Below are 21,257 nucleotides of genomic sequence, written 5' to 3' on the forward strand. Positions count from 1 at the left end.
GTGACTGCTGCAGAGTTCTGGGTCATACCATGTGGGCAATAGTTCTTATATATTAATAGGTTTATTCGTTTTAAATTATTTCCAGTATGAAGACATGCATGTGTGAAACGGAGTGTCTTACTGCACAAGTTTGGGAAATATAACGTAAATGCGAATTACAATGGCATAAGTCGCTTTGGTGCATGCTATTTGGCAACCAATTATATAAAGACTGTGAAACAGGATCCAATTAAAATTAGAGTGGAATGACATTTAAGGGGCTTCATTGGCAAGCTAAGGGATACCAGTCTTCTGTCGATTGACGAAGGGATTGCGGAGACCCGGGATCCTTGTGTCTTCACGTTATAATTTCAGACGACAATTGGGATGCCTCTGGCAATCGGCGCGGTAGTAAGTAGCTGTACTTATGTTTGTAGCATTGTTTCTAGTAGATAAGCATGCAAATTGGCTGTTTGTGCATTCATTGTATGTTTTGGAAAGACCTGTGCAATGCCTGCACCGGAGAAAACAAACCAAGCGCTTAACCCCCTATACCACTCGACTAAAAAAATAGTCTGCGGAATCATGGTAAACTCCTGTACCGCAGGGATAAGTTCGCGGCTCCAAGTTGAGGGACACGATCCTCTTTCTTGGGGAGTTAACCAAGCACTTGAATATCTAACGCCAGGGGCGGACTGGCAACAAAAGCACCCCGGGAACTGATCGGCGTCCCTCTTTGGTATATTTTGCCCGTCGCGATCAACCGGTTGGCCACCAATGAAATAAAGCATTATCCATTAATCATGTCCTGCTATCGACCTGGTAACATGCAGAGATCGACCGACGGCTTGGGTTCCCGTGGTATAAGCAAGAGACCGGCCACCGGGAAAAATCCCACGAACTTCCCGATGGCCGGTCGGCGCTTATCTAACGCCGTGTGTCCCCACAAACAGATACGGAATGGCGAAAACGCGGTGGCACTGGGCAAGATCGGTGCCCCTGGCACCAGGCGAGCGGTGCTTGCGGAGCTGTCAAACTTCGTTAGCAAACCGGGCCCGGCCAAGGTAGGCTGCAGCTGGAACTATGCTCTTTTCTTCCAGTAACGGCATATAAACCTCGGCGTTCTTCCCGTAGAAATCTGCGTCCTTCAAGGTCCAGGCTACAAAAAAGCCGAAGCCGGATTCCCAGGATCCAGCTCCGCCGGCTGCTGCTTCTCCTGTCCGTCACAAGGAGACACAAGAGGTCGCTGCTGTGGTGTGTGCCGACGTGTCCATGAACGAAGCCTTCTCATGCACCCGTTTTGCTGTTGAAGACATCGATGAAGGAGACTCTGGCATGCCTCAGCTGTGTTCTGAATACGTAACGGACATTTATGAGTACCTAAAGGATCTGGAGGTATCGTGTGCTTTATAGCTATCGTGTGCTTGATAGCAATCGAATGTAGAAGTTGTCAGCAATGCGGCAACCCTATGATCTGCATCAGCTGCTCTTGTTTCAAAGTAACTGTATGCTGCCAGTTAGCCCCTCTCTGCATCCTGTTTTCTCAGGCCGAGTACATTATCTGGCCGCGGTACATGCTGGGCTATGAGATAAACGAGCACATGCGCGCCCTCCTGGTGAACTGGCTGATCCAGGTGCATGCGAGGTTCCAGCTCTTGCAGGAGACTCTGTACTTGACTGTTGCCATCCTTGACCGCTTCCTCCAGGCAAGTGACGCTCCCAATCTGAGCATGCGGCCACCTTGGACATTGGTCAGTAGACGCCCATGCGCTCGCAGGTGCAGCCTGTGTCCAAGCGGAAGTTGCAGCTGGCTGGTGTGGCTGCCATGCTGATCGCGAGCAAGTACGAGGAGATGTGTGCCCCAGAGGTCGCCGACTTTGTCTACATCACAGACAACGCCTTCTCGAGGGCACAGGTCTGTGAGATGGAGATACTGATGCTGAAGGACCTGAACTTTGACCTTGGTCATCCCCTCCCTCTGCACTTCCTTAGGAGGGCGTCGAAGGCTGGCAAGGTATGGCTTGTTGCCAGGGGGTGGGGTCTGATCCTGCTTCTGGACTCTATGTGCCCGATTCTGCTTTATCTCAGGCCGATGCAGTAAAGTACACACTAGCCAAGTACCTGATGGAGCTGACCCTGACTGATTACCACATGCTGCACTATCGACCCTCAGAAATTGCTGCTGCTGCACTGTGTCTCTCCCAGCTTGTTATTGATGGACAGCAGTGGGTAAGGTCAATGCGCCCCCCCCCCCCCCCCCACCCCGGCGAAGCAGGCTGATCACTGGCATGACCGCAGTATGTTTGTCTCCATATTTCTGTATGCCCGCTTCCAGTCTGTGACCCAGCAGCATTATACTGGCTACGATGAAGTCCACCTCAAGCCCATCATGCAACACATGGCCAAGAATGTCGTCAGGGTCAACGAAGGGCTCACCAAACATGCTGTGAGCCGGCGTCCAATTCCTGTCACCTCATTGGTTAAAGGCATGTCAGTCATGTCATCTTGGTCCATCTTTTGCAGGCTGTCAAGAACAAGTATGCCAGCAGTAAGCTACTGAGGATCAGTCTGCTTTCTCAGCTGCAGTCCTCAGACATGAAGAACCTGGCAGCACCACTGCTGAATGGATTCTGAGGACTAGTGTTTTTATTATTAATAATAAATATATACTGTATATATTTTTTAAATCCAACTTCTGCTCTTTTATTATGGAGTTAATATTCCATTTTTAAGTGTGCTAGTTTGTAATTTTGTTTGTTCAATAAACAAATTAATTTTTTTAAAGGCAGTGCAAACGTCTGCTTTGCTGTGAGTCTGTGGATTTTCAAAGGAACCCTGAGAGTGACTGCAGTGCTTTACTTGGCTGTGTGTTGATGAGTTTAATGACTGACTGGTCCAATACATCCTCTGCATGAGACATTGTTGCCTGCTGTAATATTCCAGTGTGTTTATGGCATTTTGGGAACTCTGGAGCAGATTCCCACTGAACTTCAGTTTAAAATATTTGCCAAACATGGATTTCTAAAATTGTGATCAGTCGTTCTATATCAAAATGCAAGTTTTTACCAAGAAATGAACTGTTTTTACAGTAGACACTTAGGTCAACTTTGGAATTTTTCTAGAATGAATTGCTTAGTTTATGAAATTCAATCTGAACCTTAATTTGTGAATGTTTCCCCACAAGCTAATGAATTATGATTTGTTTTGAGTTGCCAGTGTTTTAATTGGAGCCCAGAATGCATTGTAGTGACAGAATGTCATTTCATTTTGAGAAAACTGGTTCTTCAAATTCCGGAGTGAAATGTATTTCCACTAAAGAGGTGTTACAACGCTGGAGACAAGTATCTTTTTAAAGGATTGTTTAATATAATCCTGGGACCCTGTACATAAAACATTAATCACTGATAGTTTTCAAAAAGGAAAGAATGTAATCAATAGAAAGCTGTAAACGTGTGTGGCTGTAGAGTGTTACTCTGTCCACTCTTGCTTCAACATTTCCATTGCTTTGATAGTGACTAAGTAAAATACATCTCAGGACTGTTGTTTTTCATTGAATTCCAGTAAATCCCCATTTTAGTGACAGTTGTGGCTGTAGGAGATGTGCTGTAAGGCACGATGGTAGTCCGTTTCATTTTCCTTCCTTTGGTCTTTTGCATCCTTGGCTTAGGACTGTTGCAATCATCAGCCTTTGGGAGATACCTTTGGGCCCTCTGGCTGCCAACTGCTCCAGCACCACAGGAATAAGACTGTACAACACCAGGGGGATCGCATTCTCTGCCTTTCCATTTGATTGGAGGTTCCGGATCCGTTCTGGTTCCCTCTTTAGGGTGTTCCCCAGAATACAGCAGATCTAGATCTTGCTGACGTAGTTGTTGGGAAACAGGCCCTGCTTCCCTCGCAGTCTCCCTGTCCACCATCCAGAGACATCTAAACAGCAGAGACAAAGGCTGGATTGGCAGGGCAAGGACAGGTTCCCCTCCCTCAGTCTAAGACGGAATGAGTGCATCCCTTTGGCCATTTCTCCCTATAATGTTTTATTATCCTAAAGTCCCAAAAACACTACAGATGTCCTTGAGTAGTTAAAACTTGGCGAACCTGTGTCGCCTAGTCACTGACTGAGGAGGAGTCTGCAGAATGGCAGGACTGGAACCGCCTGACCTTGTTCTAGAACAGGGCTTTTCAACCTTTCTTACATCAGGGACTGTCAAATACAAGCTGACCATAGCTAGGGACCCCCCACCAATGATGGCTGAATTTATGAATGACTAAGAACTAAAGACCCGGGGTTGGGGTGGGTTTTCATTTCTGTTCCAGTCCCCCTGGCTGGATCCAGGCAAATTAGGCATGAAAAAATATACTACATATTTACATATATAACAATTATAAATAACTAGACAAAATGAGAAATAATAAAAAAATCATACATCAAAATGAATGTTTATGAGCAGGCAGAGACGTGACCGGCTGTAGCTGCAGGCAGAACAGGCAGTTTCCCTGGGCCCCTGAACTAGCTGCCTTGTATAGGAAGTGAAATAATCAGCACTGTTCTTGGCTGGGGGGGGGGCTCACAAGTAAGGCTTTGCTTAGGGCCCCTGAAAAGGCAGAGCGGGACCTGACAGTCTCTGTAGGATATTTTTTCCTCCAAGGAATTGAGGATGATGCCAAGGGGTATTATCACACAGAGTGCGTGAGATTATCAGTAATGCATTTTGTCAAGTTTTATTAAAGCTGAATACCAGCTGAAAAACCCTGTTCTAGACCTTCCCTGAATCATCCTGCCAGGACTTGCGGTGCATGCTTGCACTGGACTCGCAGTGCATACTTGCACTGGATGTCTCTGCCGTCTGATGCCATAGGGGTTCCTGACCTTCTTCCATGATCTCGATGATGTCGTCTGCATTGAAGCTGAGCTCATCCGTGTCCTGAGCATCGTAGGCATATAGCGCCTTGCAGCGTGGCAGCTGTAGCTTGGGCTTGGGGGTGGGTTTGGGTCGGCCAGCCCCTGGCGTGGGCCGGCTCAGCATCTCCCTTTGAGCGCTGGGATGCAGAGAGTGTCAGTGCAGAGTGTTAACAACTTATAGAGCAAACCCACATTAGAAAGGCAGTAAGTGTACCACTGTGCAGTATAATCTCAGCGCTCAGAAGATCCAGATGTCATGCACAAATAATACTTCCCCCATTACTGGTATTTCTGAAAAATAATTTTGGGTCTTTAAAAGAAATTCAGTTTCAGATAATCTTAAGAACCCTTTAGCCCTGACCAGGAGAAGTGGTTGAAAGAACTGGCTCCCTTCTGCAAATTCACCAGTCTGCCACTCTAGGTGATTCTTTTAATGGATCTCTCGTGTGTGTGAGAAAGAAATGAAAATTTTCATTCTATCAGACTGGATGATTAATGTGTATGTGCGTTTCTCACTGGCATCCCACGCGGGGTGTACGCCCGCCCGGGGCGTTTCTCACTGGCATCCCACGCGGGGTGTACGCCCGCCCGGGGCGTTTCTCACTGGCATTCCCACGCGGGGTGTACGCCTGCCCTGCGCGTTTCTCACTGGCATTCCCACGAGGGGTGTACGCCTGCCCTGCGCGTTTCTCACTGGCATTCCCACGAGGGGTGTACGCCTGCCCTGCGCGTTTCTCACTGGCATCCCACGCGGGGTGTACGCCTGCCCTGCGCGTTTCTGACTGGCATCCCACGCGGGGTGTACGCCTGCCCTGCGCGTTTCTCACTGGCGTCCCACGCGGGGTGTACGCCTGCCCTGCGCGTTTCTCACTGGCGTCCCACGCGGGGTGTACGCCTGCCCTGCGCGTTTCTCACTGGCGTCCCACGCGGGGTGTACGCCTGCCCTGCGCGTTTCTCACTGGCGTCCCACGCGGGGTGTACGCCTGCCCTGCGCGTTTCTCACTGGCGTCCCACGCGGGGTGTACGCCTGCCCTGCGCGTTTCTCACTGGCGTCCCACGCGGGGTGTACGCCTGCCCTGCGCGTTTCTCACTGGCGTCCCACGCGGGGTGTACGCCTGCCCTGCGCGTTTCTCACTGGCGTCCCACGCGGGGTGTACGCCTGCCCTGCGCGTTTCTCACTGGCGTCCCACGCGGGGTGTACGCCTGCCCTGCGCGTTTCTCACTGGCATCCCACGCGGGGTGTACGCCTGCCCTGCGCGTTTCTCACTGGCGTCCCACGCGGGGTGTACGCCTGCCCTGCGCGTTTCTCACTGGCGTCCCACGCGGGGTGTACGCCTGCCCTGCGCGTTTCTCACTGGCGTCCCACGCGGGGTGTACGCCTGCCCTGCGCGTTTCTCACTGGAATCCCACGCGGGGTGTACGCCTGCCCTGCGCCTTTCTCACTGGAATCCCACGCGGGGTGTACGCCTGCCCTGCGCGTTTCTCACTGGCATCCCACGCGGGGTGTACGCCTGCCCTGCGCCTTTCTCACTGGAATCCCACGCGGGGTGTACGCCTGCCCTGCGCGTTTCTCACTGGCATCCCACGCGGGGTGTACGCCTGCCCTGCGCGTTTCTCACTGGAATCCCACGCGGGGTGTACGCCTGCCCTGCGCGTTTCTCACTGGCATCCCACGCGGGGTGTAAGCCTGCCCTGCGCGTTTCTCACTGCCTGGGAAGCCCCACAGCCTGCAGGGACCCTGAACTGAAGAAGTAGTTGAAAGACTGATGGATGTATGTTTCGAGTTTTAATTAATATCTAAAATCCCACATAAACGTGACATCCATTCATACATCATCCAACTGCTTATTTCAGGCTATTTATGACAGTTTTAGTATAAATAGCAAGTACAGTTATGGGAGGATTCTTGATCATATCAAGCCCATGGAGGAGTTATGTTTAGAGAGAGAGAGAGAGAGAGAGAGACGTGTTACTGTGCCCTGATGCTCACCCTGCGGCTCCCTGCTCAGGCACCCTCAGACACTCTAAATTGAGCTGTACTTCGTTTCCTCTGTCCTCCAGCTGCATAATATTAAAGGTCGGAGGCAGAAAGGGGAGGGTCATGTTGCTTGACATTAGCCCCTGATTGGGTGACTGGTGCGGGAAGCTGTAATTCTGATTGGTTGGCTGTCTGGTGGCGTTCGGTCTTCCATTTTGTTGGGACACTGAAAAACCAATTACGCAATTCTCGTCAATACTGCAAACTAAGCAGACTGCTTTCAAGCATCTGTCATCAAAACCACACACAGTCATGTAAAAATGTACAAATAAATCAATAAATAAATAAATAGATACAGATAAAGTAGTCCCCCGCAGAGGGGTACCGGAAAAGTCTAATGCTTCAAATGAAACAAGTCGAAACCTGGTTGAGAGTTAGCCATACGTTTTTGCAGCTGAGTGCTCTGAAAGCAGTTTAGCTCTGAAAACACAGTATCCCAGGCAATGCTGCGTGTACCTGGGGGTGGGGGCGCCGGCCGAGTGGGGTAGTTCTGGGGGACCCTTGGCAAGCTGCTTTGGTGTGTTAGGCTGTTCTTCCTGGTCGGCCCTGGAACAGCACCTTGGATCCATGAGAACCTCGTAGCGGTCATGCTATTGTTTCAGACTTGTGACTGCCCTCATAACTTACTGAAGCAGCTAAGCTTTTGTACAGCAGGAATCATCCCCCCCCCACAATGGTGCCCAGTTTCATAGCCATTAAACTTGTGGTTCTCTACTACAATCCTGCCAGCAGTTTTTGTGGCATCTCCAGTCCTCTTTATATTCCAAAAAGCCTATAACTGATCCAGAAGGTCGAGTTTAATAAATAAAGGGGGTATAATCAAATAACCAAGCTGACTGAATACTGCCCCCCCCCAAACCTGCAGCTAAGAACCAGTATATCTGATTAAATTTGATTAAATTCAGCCGTTTTATCATTGCGCAAAGCTAACAATCAAATGCAGTTTGGCATCTCTTCAGGGTAAAATAGTGCAGAGGCCACAAGCTGAACAATACATACATGTGTGATGAATAAAGAGACGACTGTCTGTCTATACAGTGGCATACGTCTCCCTAGGGCGTGGCAGAGGGGCTGCGGGGTCCTGCCGCCCGACACTCACGTGAGGTGTTAGGCAGGCCGGGCCCGATGCTGACCTGCAGTCTCTTGCCGGAGGCCTGCAGCACGACCTGCTCACCCTGACCCAGGACAAAACACACCTGGCGGGAGCCGCCCGCACGCCAGGGTCCCCAGGTCTCCGTCTTCAGCTTCAGGTTCAGCCTGGGGAGGGAAAGGGGTTGGATGGACACGCATGAGGAAGGGCGGGGTTTTGGGGTCGGGGGGGGGGGGGGGGCACGCATGGGGCGCAGAGCACGGGAAGGATGGGGCCTTGGTGACCGGGGGTGGGGGGGGGGGGTTGACACCGCCGACGCCACCAGGCTCACTTGTTGCTGAACTTGAGCGGGAGCCTCCTCTGGGTCCTCTCCTGGAAATGGCGTGAGAGCAGGCCCACAAACTCGGTCTTGAAAGTGCACTCCAACAGGCTGTCATACTGCTGCTCATGCAGGATCAGGAAATCGTCCTGCATGGTGCTGAAGGCGGAGGGAAGGCAGACAGTGAGCGGCCATCACTGTCACCGTCACGTAGGACAGATGGCTCCGATGGCACGCTCTCCTGCGTGCTCAGCACTAACGGCCAATTCACAGGTGACCCTGGACAGCAAGGCTGAGATCTCTAGCTCAGTGTATAGTTTCCTCCCTATGTAACAAGTCTTCATGAGTCTCTTTAGTGAGTCTTTTATGCGGCTCTTTGTTACAGCTTAACCCTGAGCCTGTACACAGCTTGTCACATGACAGCCTCTCCATGAAGGGCAGATGAGCCAAGTAACGGTCCAACCCATGACTCTTTCAGCAGAAACCTGGAAACACTGTGAGACACGGAGGGAAGGTCCATGGATCAGGCAGCAGCTGATAATGCTGTCTGCAGGGGGGTGGGGGAGGGGGTTCCTTTCTATCATTAACCTTTCAATCATTATCATTTCTATCACTTTTTTATATATTTGCCTTTTGAGCATCTGAGCACTTTGCAGACGGCAGTGAGGCCAGATGTGAGACTCTGAGAGGAGGCGAGTGCTGAGGAGCCTCTGAAGCCATCTCAGATTTCCTCTGCCGGCCCCGGCTCAGTAGGGGTATGTGTCTCCTAACTCCCACTGTGATGCTCGGGGGGATGGGGGGGGGGCAGAGCATAAGCTTAAAGCGCGACGGGAGCCCACTGTCAGAGCAAAGGTGGCAGAGCTAACATCGTTTCACTGTCCATTTCCTGCCTTATAACCACTGCCAGTAACTGGAGAGTTCAAAAAGAATTTGTTACTGTAAGACTTACTCACAGGACAGTGAACCATGTCACCACTGTACACTGCCATGTCACCACTGTACACTGCCATGTCACCATTGTACACTGCCATGTCACCACTTTACACTGCCATGTCACCACTGTACACTGCCATGTCACCACTGTACACTGCCATGTCACCACTGTACACTGCCATGTGACCATTGTACACTGCCAAGTGACCACTGTACACTACCATGTGACCAGGTGTATTAGGATGAATTCGCGGACGATTACGTCACCCACGTGACATGGAATTAACTTTACTATAATATTCTGGAAAGTTGTAATTGTTGATTAATTCCGATCGCCTGTGGACTGATCGTCCTGAAATTCAGATCAATCGTCCATGATTCACCCCAAATGTCACTACACTGCACGAACAAGTTATTTACCGATCCCCTGTAAAACCTAATTTTGCCGTAAATAACTTGGGCTCATAAAAGAAGCCAGGATGCTTATCTTGGTTTCGGGAGATAGGGTGGGGGGTCGGTATACAGCACCCTATATTGCCTTTAGGGGGGAACAGGGAGGTGTTGCGCAAAGACACCTGGCGCCAGGACGCCCATTGAAGTATGTTATCGCAAGCAGAATCACTCGGACAAAAGGGGGAATTGGAACACCATATATTGCCTGGGGGGAAGGGGTGAGCCTGGCCAGCTTACCCCCTGCCCACACGCAACTCTAAATTTAGTATAAAGGAAGGGGGAGAACCCAGTACTGACCGGAGTTCAGCCGTGGGATAGAGCGCGCATCGCCCGGCACTTTCTCGGAACTCACGTGTTGGTCTCCTGCCAGGACTGAAAGGGCTCCCCAGTCCATGTGTGAAGGTGGGTGATGATAGCACGTCCGAGTGTAAATAGCTTTGCAACTGCTTATGCTTTCCCTTAATTGTTGCGAGTAAATTATCGCCGCTTGTGATAATATTTCGTAACTTTTTATGTTTCCTTGCTTCTTGTATGTGTAATTGCTTCTTTTCTATATATATATTCATACCTTTGCACCTAATACTATTAGCTATAAGATATATATTATTTGATATCCGTTGTAGTACGAGTTATTTTGCATTGCCTTCAATATGATAGCTCAGTATTGGTGTTAATGTGAGATCATTTTGTATTACTTATTAAAGTGTATTTGAGTGAACCTAAGCGTGCCTGTTTGTTCCTTCGAGAGCCCTATATCCCTCTCTCATCCATTTTAAGACACCAGGGTATGGGATGAATATAGACTCCGTTTGGGGACAGGAGCTGGGAATGGATGTAATTAAACTGGGGGAAGGAACGGAAACAAAAGACAGGCATTCTGACGTAAGCATAGTGGTCACAGAAGACATACATAAACAGAAAGAGCTGAAAGGGGTGTGAGGTTACAGAACAACTGAGGGAGGGAGGGATGAGCGGTGGGCTTGGGGTCTGTTTAAAAGGGCAGAGAAAAAAGAACATTTATCTAAAGATTGGAAAAGCTCCAGACATGACGATAAACACAATGGTGTGGGATGGGACAGGGGGCAGGATTATCAAAATCAGTGCGGGGAGTGAACCACAAAAGTGAACCGAACCCATAACCAATCAGCAAGAGGGCAAGTGGGCAGGCATCAGGGTTTGGGTCAGAACTCAGGCTTGTTTAAGGCGGACGTGTCATTTCATAAAGCCGATGATCTCAATCCGGTAATAATGAGAAAGGTCTGTTCCCATAATAATAAACATAGCGAAACGTAGCCTGAATATGTGGAGGGATTGGAACGTGTGATATTTTTGTATTTCAAATGCGATATAAAGCTGGTCTCATGACTGCCAGTGACAACGCCTGGTGACTGTCAGTGTTTCTCCTGTCAAACCGGGCCCCTTCTATGAGGGCTCACCTGAGAGACAGAGCCAGGATCTTCTCCAAGTCAATCTTCCGCTTTAACACCATCACCGTGCATCCCTTCTCGGGACCCTGCTTTACCATCTCCCGACCAATCAGGTACACATATTTCGGGGTTAAGATTAAGTCCCTCTTTATTCCCTGTAAGAACAGACAGACAGAGAAAGGAAGCTTGTCAGAGACGACATCTCAGTGCTGACCCTAGAAGGCTTTCAGACTGACATTGTTTTACTTTAATCCCATTATAACGTTGGTTTACTTTGACTATCCGTTCAAGAAAATCAAGCAGGAAACACAAAACCTTGAAGCGACGGTCGTATTTGGTGACTTTGTCTGCAAAGTCAATCCTCTCCCCCTTGCCCAGGAGCAGCTGGAGATCAGGCTGGTGGTCTGTGCCGAGATAATCGCCCAGGAAACTCCGGTTGATGCTGTGCTTGCGTCTCTCCTTACGGTTCAGGAACAGCTCAGAGGCTGGCAATACAAAACGGAATGAGGGAACCTGGCTGAGATAATGGAGGAAGTGTTCCTGGCTGAGGAGAAAAGGGCGAATCCTCAGAGCTGAGGTAGCCAGTCAAAATCACTCATGGAATCACAGCTGTCACAAACACTCCGAGACACGGGCATAAATTATGGGTGAGATGGGGGTTGTAACCCCCCCCAATAATCAAAATCAGCCAATACAACCCCATGGACCCCCTTAAATGGGTGGAGACCTCAACCCTCAAACCCAGTCTTGGTTTTTATCCAGGACACCAGCAATCCCAGACACTCAGACCCCTTACTCAGTCTCTCGAGAGCCCCAATCAGAGCCTCCATTGACTCCGCTAAGATCGCAGCATCATTGGCAAAGTCAAGATCACTAAATCTTTCTTCAACAGATGCCCCACAACTGCCAGACCCCATGACCCTGCAGAGTAGGAGGAAGATGAGAACCCAGAATGTCAGGATGTGGTCGATGTTAGACTTCTTAGGCATAAAACCAGATGAGGAGGACGTGGGTCACTAGACCACAGATGGTGTGTTACCTGCTCACAGATTTGTCTAATAAACGCCTCCTTATCTGCCCTCAGAGCCCTCACAGCCGTCCTCCTCAGTTCCCAGTACAGACTGGAGTTACCACCAAGTCATGCGCTGCGACTCCTCTCGATAATATCCAGGGTGCCCTGTGAGATGAAACACCTCCTTCTGGGAATACCAGCAACACCAACACAACCTTCAGGGTCTTATCACAGAAGGTCTCCCACATCACACCCAAGTCTGCAAGTTTCTCACACAAACTGTGTGCAAACTCATCAGAAACAGCTTAATGTTGGAGCCTGACCAAATCCAGCCATATTCTCCTAGTAGGTGGTAGCCTACTGGATCTAAGCTGAATCTCCAGAGTAGCAACAACAAGTCTGGTTTCAGAATCCACAAACTGAGCATTTCTGTAGACCCTGCAGTTCTGCAGGAGCCTCCAGTGTCTGCCCATGAGGATGTGATCGATCTCCTTCACCACACTACCAGTACTGAAGTGCTACAGAGATCTAGCCACTCCCCGGTCTGGGTAGCTCAGAGAGTACCACGAAATGCATTTACGAAGTTTACGAAGCTCCCCCAACAGCAGAGGAAGTTGGTCGTCTTGCCGGAGAGACGACATTCCACGCGCCTACCTGGATGGGCCACCTCAAACTGGGACCTCAGTGCCGCCATGCAGTAGATGATGCCTCAGCACCACACCAGCCCCGATCCACAACAAGCCCGACTCTACTGGCTCTCTGAAAGATTCGACCGTTCCGGGAATGAGATTCCCAAAGGCTTTCCCCCATCTCCTTCCTGTGGGCAGCTGCAGCAGAGCTACTCCCGCAGAGAGCAGAAGGGCATTGTGTGTGTTGAATGGTGGCTGAAGTGCCAATCGCGCCACCAACCCACAAAATTTTTCCCTTCAAGTTGGTGGACCGCTTGCAGGGCAAGATGCAGTTTAATCATTGGCATGTGCATGAAAGGATTTTAGGAAATGTATTACAATTTAGTGTTTTTCAGAAGTAACATTGAAGTATTTGGCTGAGCCCGAGTCCCAGTGTTGCCAGAAATGAGAATTGTTACTGTACACAGTATTCTGATGCAAACAGTTTAGCGAGACACTGAACAGGCATGCAGCCAGCAGTCATTTGGGGGGGGGGGGGGGGGGGGGCAGCAAACCTTCTTCTCTCATCTGGCCACAGGTCTTGTGGGCCCTGTGCTTTCTCCAGGCTTTCTGGATGGCCCTGGCGTAGCCGTCAAACTTCCTGTCCCGTGTCTCCTCCAGCAGGAAGATCTGCAGGACAGACAAGGTCCGGACTCAGCATGGAAACAGTTTGCCTGGCCCCCTGAAGTCCCCCGAGGCTGCTCCCCGACACGACCCTAAGGGATTCTGGGTAGAGCAGAGAGCGCCCTCTTGTGTACCACACATCATGTGTTGTATTTTGTGTGGCAGACAGTTTGCTGCGAGAAACAGTTAATGAAGCATATTAAATGTCATAGCATAGCTTGTCTATACCGAAACTGGATTTTTAAAAATGTCGAGCCAGCAAGGGAAAATCAAAATAGAACTATTGTACCCCAAAAGGTCATTTGTTATTAAATGTCAGGAGTTAATGAAACAGCTGTTGAGTGAGGTTTTGGCTGAAATATACCCACAATGCCTCAGCTTGCAGCTGGTTCGCTATCTCAGGCCGAACCTCTCCTTACGCTAAGATGCATTTCTGGGCTCTGAAGGCCCGGATTCCCCGACAGAAAACCATGTCTTGCGCCTGACCTGCTCTCTGAACCTAAAGAATCTGTTTGCTTGCCAGAGAAACGTCGTCCCTGAAGGAGACCCAAGGTAGAGGCCATGCTGCATTTTAAAGAAGTTTGAAAAAAAAGGGTCAGATACAACATTTCAGTGGCATCAGAGATCAGTGAACAGGCCTGGTCATTTGACCTGTGACCAGTGACACCACTGTCACTTTGAGGGCTGGTGTCAGTCTGAGGGACCTCACCGATTCGGGGGCCTTGATGAAGACCTTTGTGCATCCCAGCTGGAACTGATCCTGGTCCATGTTTGTGGAGGTCAGCAGGTGCAGCACGCCCTGCCTCTCATCGCCTTTCCAAGACGGCCAGGTCTCCTTGGTCAGGATGGCATACCTGAGCAGGGCAGCAGGGGGATCATACGTTAACGCTGCCAACACTCACTGAGGAAATGCATACAGGTTGATAAGATGAAAGAGTGTGAAAAGGGCATAACGTCTGGCACAGACCTGCGCAGGAACTTCTGGAAGGGTCTCCTGTAGGCATAACCTGCCCTCCGCACACGGATGTTCTCTTTCAGTCCCAGGTACTCTACCTGGTGCTTCACCCTAGGAGAAGGGGGATCAGCAGCTGACGGGGGATGGGGGGAAGGATATGTCCCAAAATATAACATTTACTCTTATTCATTTGGCTTGTGTTTTGGCTTAACGACCCAAACCTCACATCAAACCGCAAAGAGTATTGGCAGAGAATGGCGCCCGTAGGTCTCTTCAGCAGACCTGTTGCTGTGTCGGGTGAACTTTAAAGGCGAAGAGTTACGAGTGACAGGAGCGAGTCACTTTCAGTTGACATACCTGGCTGCCTCCCAGTCTCTGGGCTTCTTGGTCTCGTTGGGCTTTATGCAGCGAATGTAGTGTGGTGTACATCTCATCAGCGTGCTCACCAAGTCATTGGCTTGTTTCTGAAAAGAAAAGGGGGAGGAGAGGAGGACCAAGGAGCAGACACATGGAATTATTATCTACTGTCTCCTGGCTAATAGTGAAATCAGAACCTTCTCTCAACAGGCCTCAAAATCCTCATTTAAACTGGAGCACCGTGTAAAAGGCTCAGGCCTTTTTCATCTTCATGTTGGTGTAAAGCTATGATTTTATATCTGTCAAACCACTACTCCAACAGCTTTGGCTAATAAACACCTCATTTAGTTAATTAGAGTTATTTTTGTAATGAAGTTAATTAATTAATTGAGCTGGTGGGAAAATTTACTAACTGCATGGAATGGCTGAGGTGCCCCTGAGGAGAGTTTTGGGAACTGAAGTGTTCATCTAGCCAAGAAGATATTAGTAACTTTTTGGAAAGCAGAAGGAATTCTTGTTAGTTTTTATGGTGATACCGTTAATTTGCATACGCTCAAATGTTAAATTGCATTTTTTTATGAGCAAATATACATGCACTTACTATGCAGATAAATAACTTTAGGTATTTTCTTTGACTTCTGCACAGTACTGAGGTCTATGGTCATAGCAGCTGCTCTAGGATGCTTAGGCCCATTTGGATAATTACCGGTTTTAAAAATGCTTTGAAATGGAATATAAAAAACGAGAAGTGCATTTAGAACTAGTTGTGATCAGTTTGTTTGCCAGTGTTACGCAGTGTCGCAGGCTGAAGCTCTACAGGGATGATATTGCATCCGTCGGACTGCGGCTCCTCCACACCTTGATTTTACTACCTGCAGTAGTCGGTCGGCCTTTCTTCTCCACGCTCAGATTATCTGGAAACAAGGCCTGGATGAAAGAACTATTGAAGAGAGGCAAACGACAGGAGGAGGTTATTACGGCAGCATCAGAACAGCAGCCCGGCAGAGTGACGCATCTGAGCCTCATGCCAATCTGTCCTGCTGTGTTTCATTTAAGTGGATTTTGCTCTACAAGGCCAGTATGGAAAACTCAGCATCATGACTCACGCTGTCCAGCATCGGGATCTAAACTACAGTTAGCATAATGGTGGTTTTCATCTGCTGTTTTGCCTGGGGTTTGCATACTTCACAATGTACCCTTGAGAAACAATGTTGAACAATGTCGTTCAGCTTTATTGGACTGAAACTAGAAAATCAAAATTACCTAGTTTTTAGGCAGTGAAGTCAACAGCTGTCTAATTACATCATGCTGCTCCAAGCTCTTGGCCACATGACCAGTAATTACATTTTTTCCTTTTTTTTGCTTATACTCTCAGTATTATTGGGAAATGTATTATTTGTTGTTTTGGAACAGCATTCCCAAAAGCACAAAACCACAGAAAACTTGGAAATGGACAAAAATAAGGAAATAAACCGACATTTCTATGGCTAATATCTCCAAAAGTATGCGGCTCCCAGCAGAACATCATAGCCCCTCTAAAACACAAGTTTTCCAGTTTTGGGGTGCTGCCCCTTTAAGGCAAGGCTCAATCAAACTGGAGGAAGCATGGGGTTGTTTGTCCAGATGGAGGACAGATCACAACCGAAGGCTGGGAATGAACAAGACAAGCAGGGTGGAGCACGCAGAGGGAGCTTTGGGCGTGTGAGATTCCCCTCCATGTAGGGGAAGAACAGAAAAGACGTGGAGTCCTTCCGGCTGTGTGCCACATGTAGGTGACAGTGTGGCACCCACATGTCACTGCTCTGCATCAGCTCGATGAGGTCGGCAAAGAGGACGTCCCGATTCCTCTCGCAGAAACCCTCCGCCTCGTAGACCACCTCGAAGGAAAAGAAAAACATAGCACGACCCAAGGAAGCTGATTGGGCAGTCCTACGACAGGAAGGCCTTTCAGAGCCCTGGTTGGTCCTGAGCGGCAGATGGCCCGCCTACCTTGCCAGCGTAGTGGTGGACGATGAATCCCTGCCTCCAGGTGTTGAAGTGCTCGTGGGTGCCGATCTGCGCACGCAGCTTCTGCAGTAGGGTGCTGTCCGCCCCCTCGCCCACCGCGTGCATGGTGGCGCAAACGTCATCCAGAATGCTCATGATACCTGGGGGATTCTGGGGGAAAAAACATGAAATGCGTCAACGAATCATCTACATTTCCAAGCCTCTCCTGGAGAAAGTGGATAGGTGTACATTAAAAGAACTAGGTACTAATACCCTAGTAGTGCAAATGGATAAATGGGTGAGGTCATTGTTTTTCTGACCCGATACAGCCTCTCCCTGGTTATGAAGGGGTTACGTCCTGATAAACCTATCGTAAGGCGAAAACATCATAAGGAAATGCATTTTAGTACAGTACACCTAACCAAACAAACATCATAGCATAGCCTAGCCTACCTTAAATATGCTTAGAACACTTAAATCATTAACACAAAGCCTATTTTATAATGAAGTGTTGAATAACTGATTGAATAATGTACCCATCATATCCCGGTGTGTCTGTATTTAGGGTTAACAGCAGCTCGCTCGTATTAGAAGGGCTTCAGCTCCCCCAGAATAAAAATACACCACAGAAAACATACTTTTGTTTTGTTGTGACTCTGACTTCTTCAGGCCTTGAGTCTCTTCTAGCAGTAGCTGTATTTTTTAAGTGATACAGAAAATCTGACTGAATCTACAGTTTCACTTTTCACATAATCTAGCTGCTTTATGACTGTACAAGATATTTATAACCGCATGACTGTATTGGTGGCTAGATTATTACATTTCTAATATGCTAGCTGTCCACTGAATAGTGTTCTGTGAAATCCAAAACAGATGCTTGTAGCTGCCTTAACACAAACAGCAGAAGAACCTTCCGGCAAAATAGGCCTGGCGCATGGCACAGGCCTGGGGGGGGGGAATCCCGAGCGCCCAGACATCCTGTCTGCACGTCTGTCCTGCTGTTTGCGCTCGAGTTCCCACACATGCAGCATTCTCAGCCACATGCTGAACGTTGACCATTCTTAAGGTATGCCACTTAAATTTAAATTAATTTGCTACCCACTTCTCAAAATCATTTTTACCAAAGTTTGAAACATTTGCCTTTGGAATGATTTTGTCAAATGTTTTGTCAAATATTTAAAAACAAAGGGGTGTAAAATATAATGTTTTATTGGACTAGTTTTGTTAAATAGAAGGAAAAATGCAGAAACATACAGAGCTCCTCTATGCAAAGGAGGTGTCCGTGCTCCTCCACATACAGAGATCTGATCACAAAGTATGCAAATACTTTCCAGACCACCTCCATCCTCTAAATGACCGAGACGTTCATAGGGCAGAACTGCCATGTCTGTGATAGCAAGTTGGTAACGGGGGGGGGGGGGGAGTTCTTACTTCTTTACGATGGGTCACCACGATAATTGATTATGACATCACCCACAGCTGTTCTCTCCACAGCGCTCTGGTTATAATGCAGCTATTTATCCGCTCAGTCAGGAAGTACCTCAGTCTCTGGGCTGCCTCTCTTTAAATAACCACAAGAGCAGCTCTGCTGTCCTATAGCCCTGCTAACCACCACACACACAAAACACCTTCTGAAGTCATTCACTCATTCAGTTGTGGTGTTCCTACCTGTCACAGGTGTAACCTGCTAGGGCACTACGTGACCCACAGTGCCCTGGAGTGAAATGGATTAACAGGACTATGGCACCTATTCCCCAAAGGGGGGGCGGGATGGATGTGGCCAGGAGAGGGGGGGCTTTCGAACCACCTGGCATGTAAAGAGACAGCACTCACCACTCTGTTCTCGATGAGATCACACACTGTCTTGTTGTTGAAGTACTCAATAGCCGTCCATCTGATGCCCTCCTGCACGTACTCATACTAAACAGAGGGGGTGGGAGGGGCCACAAAGTCCAGGGTGAGGCCTCAGTGGAAGGCAGGAAGCCAGGAAGACCGTGAGCGGATCGTCACCTGCTCGGCCTTCAGCGTCAGCTCGATGAAAATCTGCTGCAGCTTCTCGTTCACGAAGTTGATGCAGAACTGCTCAAAGCCGTTTTTCTGCGAGCAGAGACACGTTAGGCACTGCAGAACCCTACCCCCACCCCACCCCGCCCCACCAGTTATTCAGTACTTATACGCAGCAGAAAAGTTTGCTTATTTTAGGCTTCAAAGCTGTATCTCTGGTGTAAACAACAGCAGGCAGACTTACCTAAACATCCTAAATGTATTTCAACATTGGCGGCACTAACTGGCCACTTTCTCGTTTGTACCCGTTTGCCTGCCTTTTATTTTGTTCCCCTGTTTGCCTGCCGCCTTAATCATGTTCTGAAGGAGGTTATCTGCACATCAGTAGAGAACTAAAGTAAAAACCAGTTTCAGACAAAGTAATGCACAAGACACAAGAAGCACTAAGGCTGGGTGACGTTTTAAACAGGCTGCGTGCTGTGCCCATGCTTTAGCTAGTGCGTGATATTCAGTTCATATCCGCAGTCTGTGTCCCTGCTTTAGCTAGTGCGTGATATTCAGTTCATATCCGCAGTCTGTGTCCCTGCTTTAGCTAGTGCGTGATATTCAGTTCATATCCGCAGTCTGTGTCCCTGCTTTAGCTAGTGCGTGATATTCAGTTCATATCCGCAGTCTGTGTCCCTGCTTTAGCTAGTGCGTGATATTCAGTTCATATCCGCAGTCTGTGTCCCTGCTTTAGCTAGTGCGTGATATTCAGTTCATATCCGCAGTCTGTGCCCCTGCTTTAGCTAGTGCGTGATATTCAGTTCATATCCGCAGTCTGTGCCCCTGCTTTAGCTAGTGCGTGATATTCAGTTCATATCCGCATTCTGTGTCCCTGCTTTAGCTAGTGCGTGATATTCAGTTCATATCCGCATTCTGTGTCCCTGCTTTAGCTAGTGCGTGATATTCAGTTCATATCTGCAGTCTGTGTCCCTGCTTTAGCTAGTGCGTGATATTCAGTTCATATCTGCAGTGAAACTGACATTCATGAGACAGCTGAGAAATCATGAAATGGAAAGAACTGCTAGATTCAAATTGTTAATGAACTCCTTTAATCATCTGGCAGAATGCAGAATTGCAGGGGTGTCGAGCAAATGGGGATCCCCACAAATTTTGCCAAATGAGGGGGGATTTCCGATATGTCTAGAGTTGCCTGATAACATAAACAGCGTGGAAAATTCCCAGCTTCCCAATCAGTCCAGTACGGCTGTACTTTTGCTTACCTGGAAGATTTCAAATCCGTATATATCTAAAACCCCTATGTTGATCTCCTGCTGATCCTTCACCATGGCTTTGTTGATGGACTGGGAATGGAAAACATGGCACTGGCGTATTGATCTCTTCAGTGGTCCAAACAGTAATATTCTCAATCTGTTTTAATTAGTGTGTAATTGTAGACTGACAGGCAGCATGATTGAAAGATGGCAGGCATTTGTACCTCTACCAGGAAGTCGAAGAGGCGGGTGTGCAGGGCCTTAGCGAGTGCGTCACGCGTGTAACACGCCTGCTCCACATTGAGGGTCACGTCGATGGACTCAGACCGTCCCCCCCACTTGCTGTCCATCTTCCGACTGGTGAGCTTTTCCTTCAGTCGCGTCTGATCGATGCCCAGCAGGAAGGCGGGAAATGCCAGCACTGAAGGACCAGAAGGACACTTTTATGAGGTTGCTACCCACCACGCTAGGGGCAGTTAGACTCCTGGGGGGGGGGGGGGGGGGGGGGGTAGTTTCTGCCAGTGAGAGGGACACTGTAAACCTTCTCAGGACTCTGCTGAAGGATGGGAGCCACACTGAATCCTGACTCTGCCAAATGAGGCTATAAAACAATCTATAAACTCATAACTTTCCGTAATGTTTCGAATCTGTTCACAGGAACATTATTCATTTTTATTGTTAATGCAGAGTGATTTTGTGCTGCTTATACTGGGCTGACGTTTCCCATCAAGACCACAGGAAACCAGTTAAATGTGCCCGATGGTCCAGGGCCATTTACGCCCTAGGCAGTACAGCTCATTTGCACAGTAATCTAGTGGATCACTAAGATCAATCTTCTGCTCCCACATCAGAATGCAAGATCTAATTCTTCTGGCCAGCACTGCCCATGCCTGACACCCTTAACAGTGAAACGGCAACTGAACTGAAGATCAATGCGCGGTGACATTGTGCTTTACTTCAATACAGTTTGTTTGTGTTACCTAGAAAACCCGAACATTTCCAAGCCATCTGCTGCACTTGAAGCAGAAGAAAGATCATACAGGAAATACAGTATATCAGTTTTCAACCTGTGATGTAATATGCATGGCTCTCAAAATTGTGTTTTGTTTTGTAATGTGACAACCAAACTTCTGGCCTAACACTATGAGACTTGGCAGAGAGAGGACAAGAAAAGAAGCTCAGTTATGCTCTGTTATGTCCCCTGGTGAGCCTCCAGGGTAAGTTGGGGCCTTCCTCGATGCGGGCAGGGCAAAGCG

At 48.6% G+C, this 21,257-nt stretch overlaps 2 protein-coding genes across 6 annotated transcripts in view; one reads left to right on the forward strand and one right to left on the reverse strand.

Annotated features, from left to right (window-relative positions):
• Nucleotides 1-228: 228 nt before the first annotated feature.
• Nucleotides 229-2,763, forward strand: LOC111846694 (G2/mitotic-specific cyclin-B2-like). Of its 2 annotated transcripts, XM_023817135.2 has the most exons (8): nucleotides 234-390; nucleotides 933-1,043; nucleotides 1,114-1,374; nucleotides 1,527-1,685; nucleotides 1,757-1,993; nucleotides 2,068-2,208; nucleotides 2,315-2,425; nucleotides 2,503-2,763. In XM_023817135.2, exons 1-8 carry the CDS (start codon nucleotides 367-369, stop codon nucleotides 2,611-2,613), a joined length of 1,155 nt encoding a protein of 384 aa, XP_023672903.1. In that variant the 5' UTR covers nucleotides 234-366; the 3' UTR covers nucleotides 2,614-2,763. The 2 variants fall into 2 exon arrangements, with proteins under 2 accessions (XP_023672904.1, XP_023672903.1); XM_023817136.2 differs by lacking the exon at nucleotides 933-1,043 and having other exon boundaries at nucleotides 229-390.
• A 560-nt stretch (nucleotides 2,764-3,323) lies between these two features.
• LOC111846769 (unconventional myosin-Ie-like) overlaps nucleotides 3,324-21,257 on the reverse strand; it is a 32,002-nt gene continuing 14,068 nt past the window's right edge. Inside the window, exons 10-28 of one of the 4 annotated variants that reach the window (XM_072698313.1) lie at nucleotides 20,226-20,422; nucleotides 20,011-20,091; nucleotides 18,752-18,838; nucleotides 18,575-18,661; nucleotides 16,745-16,912; nucleotides 16,547-16,632; nucleotides 15,614-15,695; nucleotides 14,756-14,862; nucleotides 14,411-14,509; nucleotides 14,153-14,297; nucleotides 13,335-13,449; nucleotides 11,455-11,624; nucleotides 11,149-11,294; nucleotides 8,339-8,485; nucleotides 8,017-8,174; nucleotides 7,374-7,463; nucleotides 6,870-7,083; nucleotides 4,847-5,016; nucleotides 3,324-3,906 (exon numbers count right to left, since the gene is read on the reverse strand). In XM_072698313.1, the coding sequence (XP_072554414.1) occupies nucleotides 3,830-3,906; nucleotides 4,847-5,016; nucleotides 6,870-7,083; nucleotides 7,374-7,463; nucleotides 8,017-8,174; nucleotides 8,339-8,485; nucleotides 11,149-11,294; nucleotides 11,455-11,624; nucleotides 13,335-13,449; nucleotides 14,153-14,297; nucleotides 14,411-14,509; nucleotides 14,756-14,862; nucleotides 15,614-15,695; nucleotides 16,547-16,632; nucleotides 16,745-16,912; nucleotides 18,575-18,661; nucleotides 18,752-18,838; nucleotides 20,011-20,091; nucleotides 20,226-20,422 (2,426 nt within the window). In that variant the 3' untranslated portion in view covers nucleotides 3,324-3,829. Of the gene's footprint in view, nucleotides 3,907-4,846; nucleotides 5,017-6,869; nucleotides 7,084-7,373; nucleotides 7,476-8,016; nucleotides 8,175-8,338; nucleotides 8,486-11,148; nucleotides 11,295-11,454; nucleotides 11,625-13,334; nucleotides 13,450-14,152; nucleotides 14,298-14,410; nucleotides 14,510-14,755; nucleotides 14,863-15,613; nucleotides 15,696-16,546; nucleotides 16,633-16,744; nucleotides 16,913-18,574; nucleotides 18,662-18,751; nucleotides 18,839-20,010; nucleotides 20,092-20,225; nucleotides 20,423-21,257 lie in introns of those variants that run through there. The other 3 variants (XM_072698312.1, XR_011982248.1, XR_011982247.1) reach the window with 3 other exon arrangements.

The sequence above is a fragment of the Paramormyrops kingsleyae genome, chromosome 13, assembly GCF_048594095.1.
Source record: "Paramormyrops kingsleyae isolate MSU_618 chromosome 13, PKINGS_0.4, whole genome shotgun sequence".
NCBI lineage: Eukaryota > Metazoa > Chordata > Actinopteri > Osteoglossiformes > Mormyridae > Paramormyrops > Paramormyrops kingsleyae.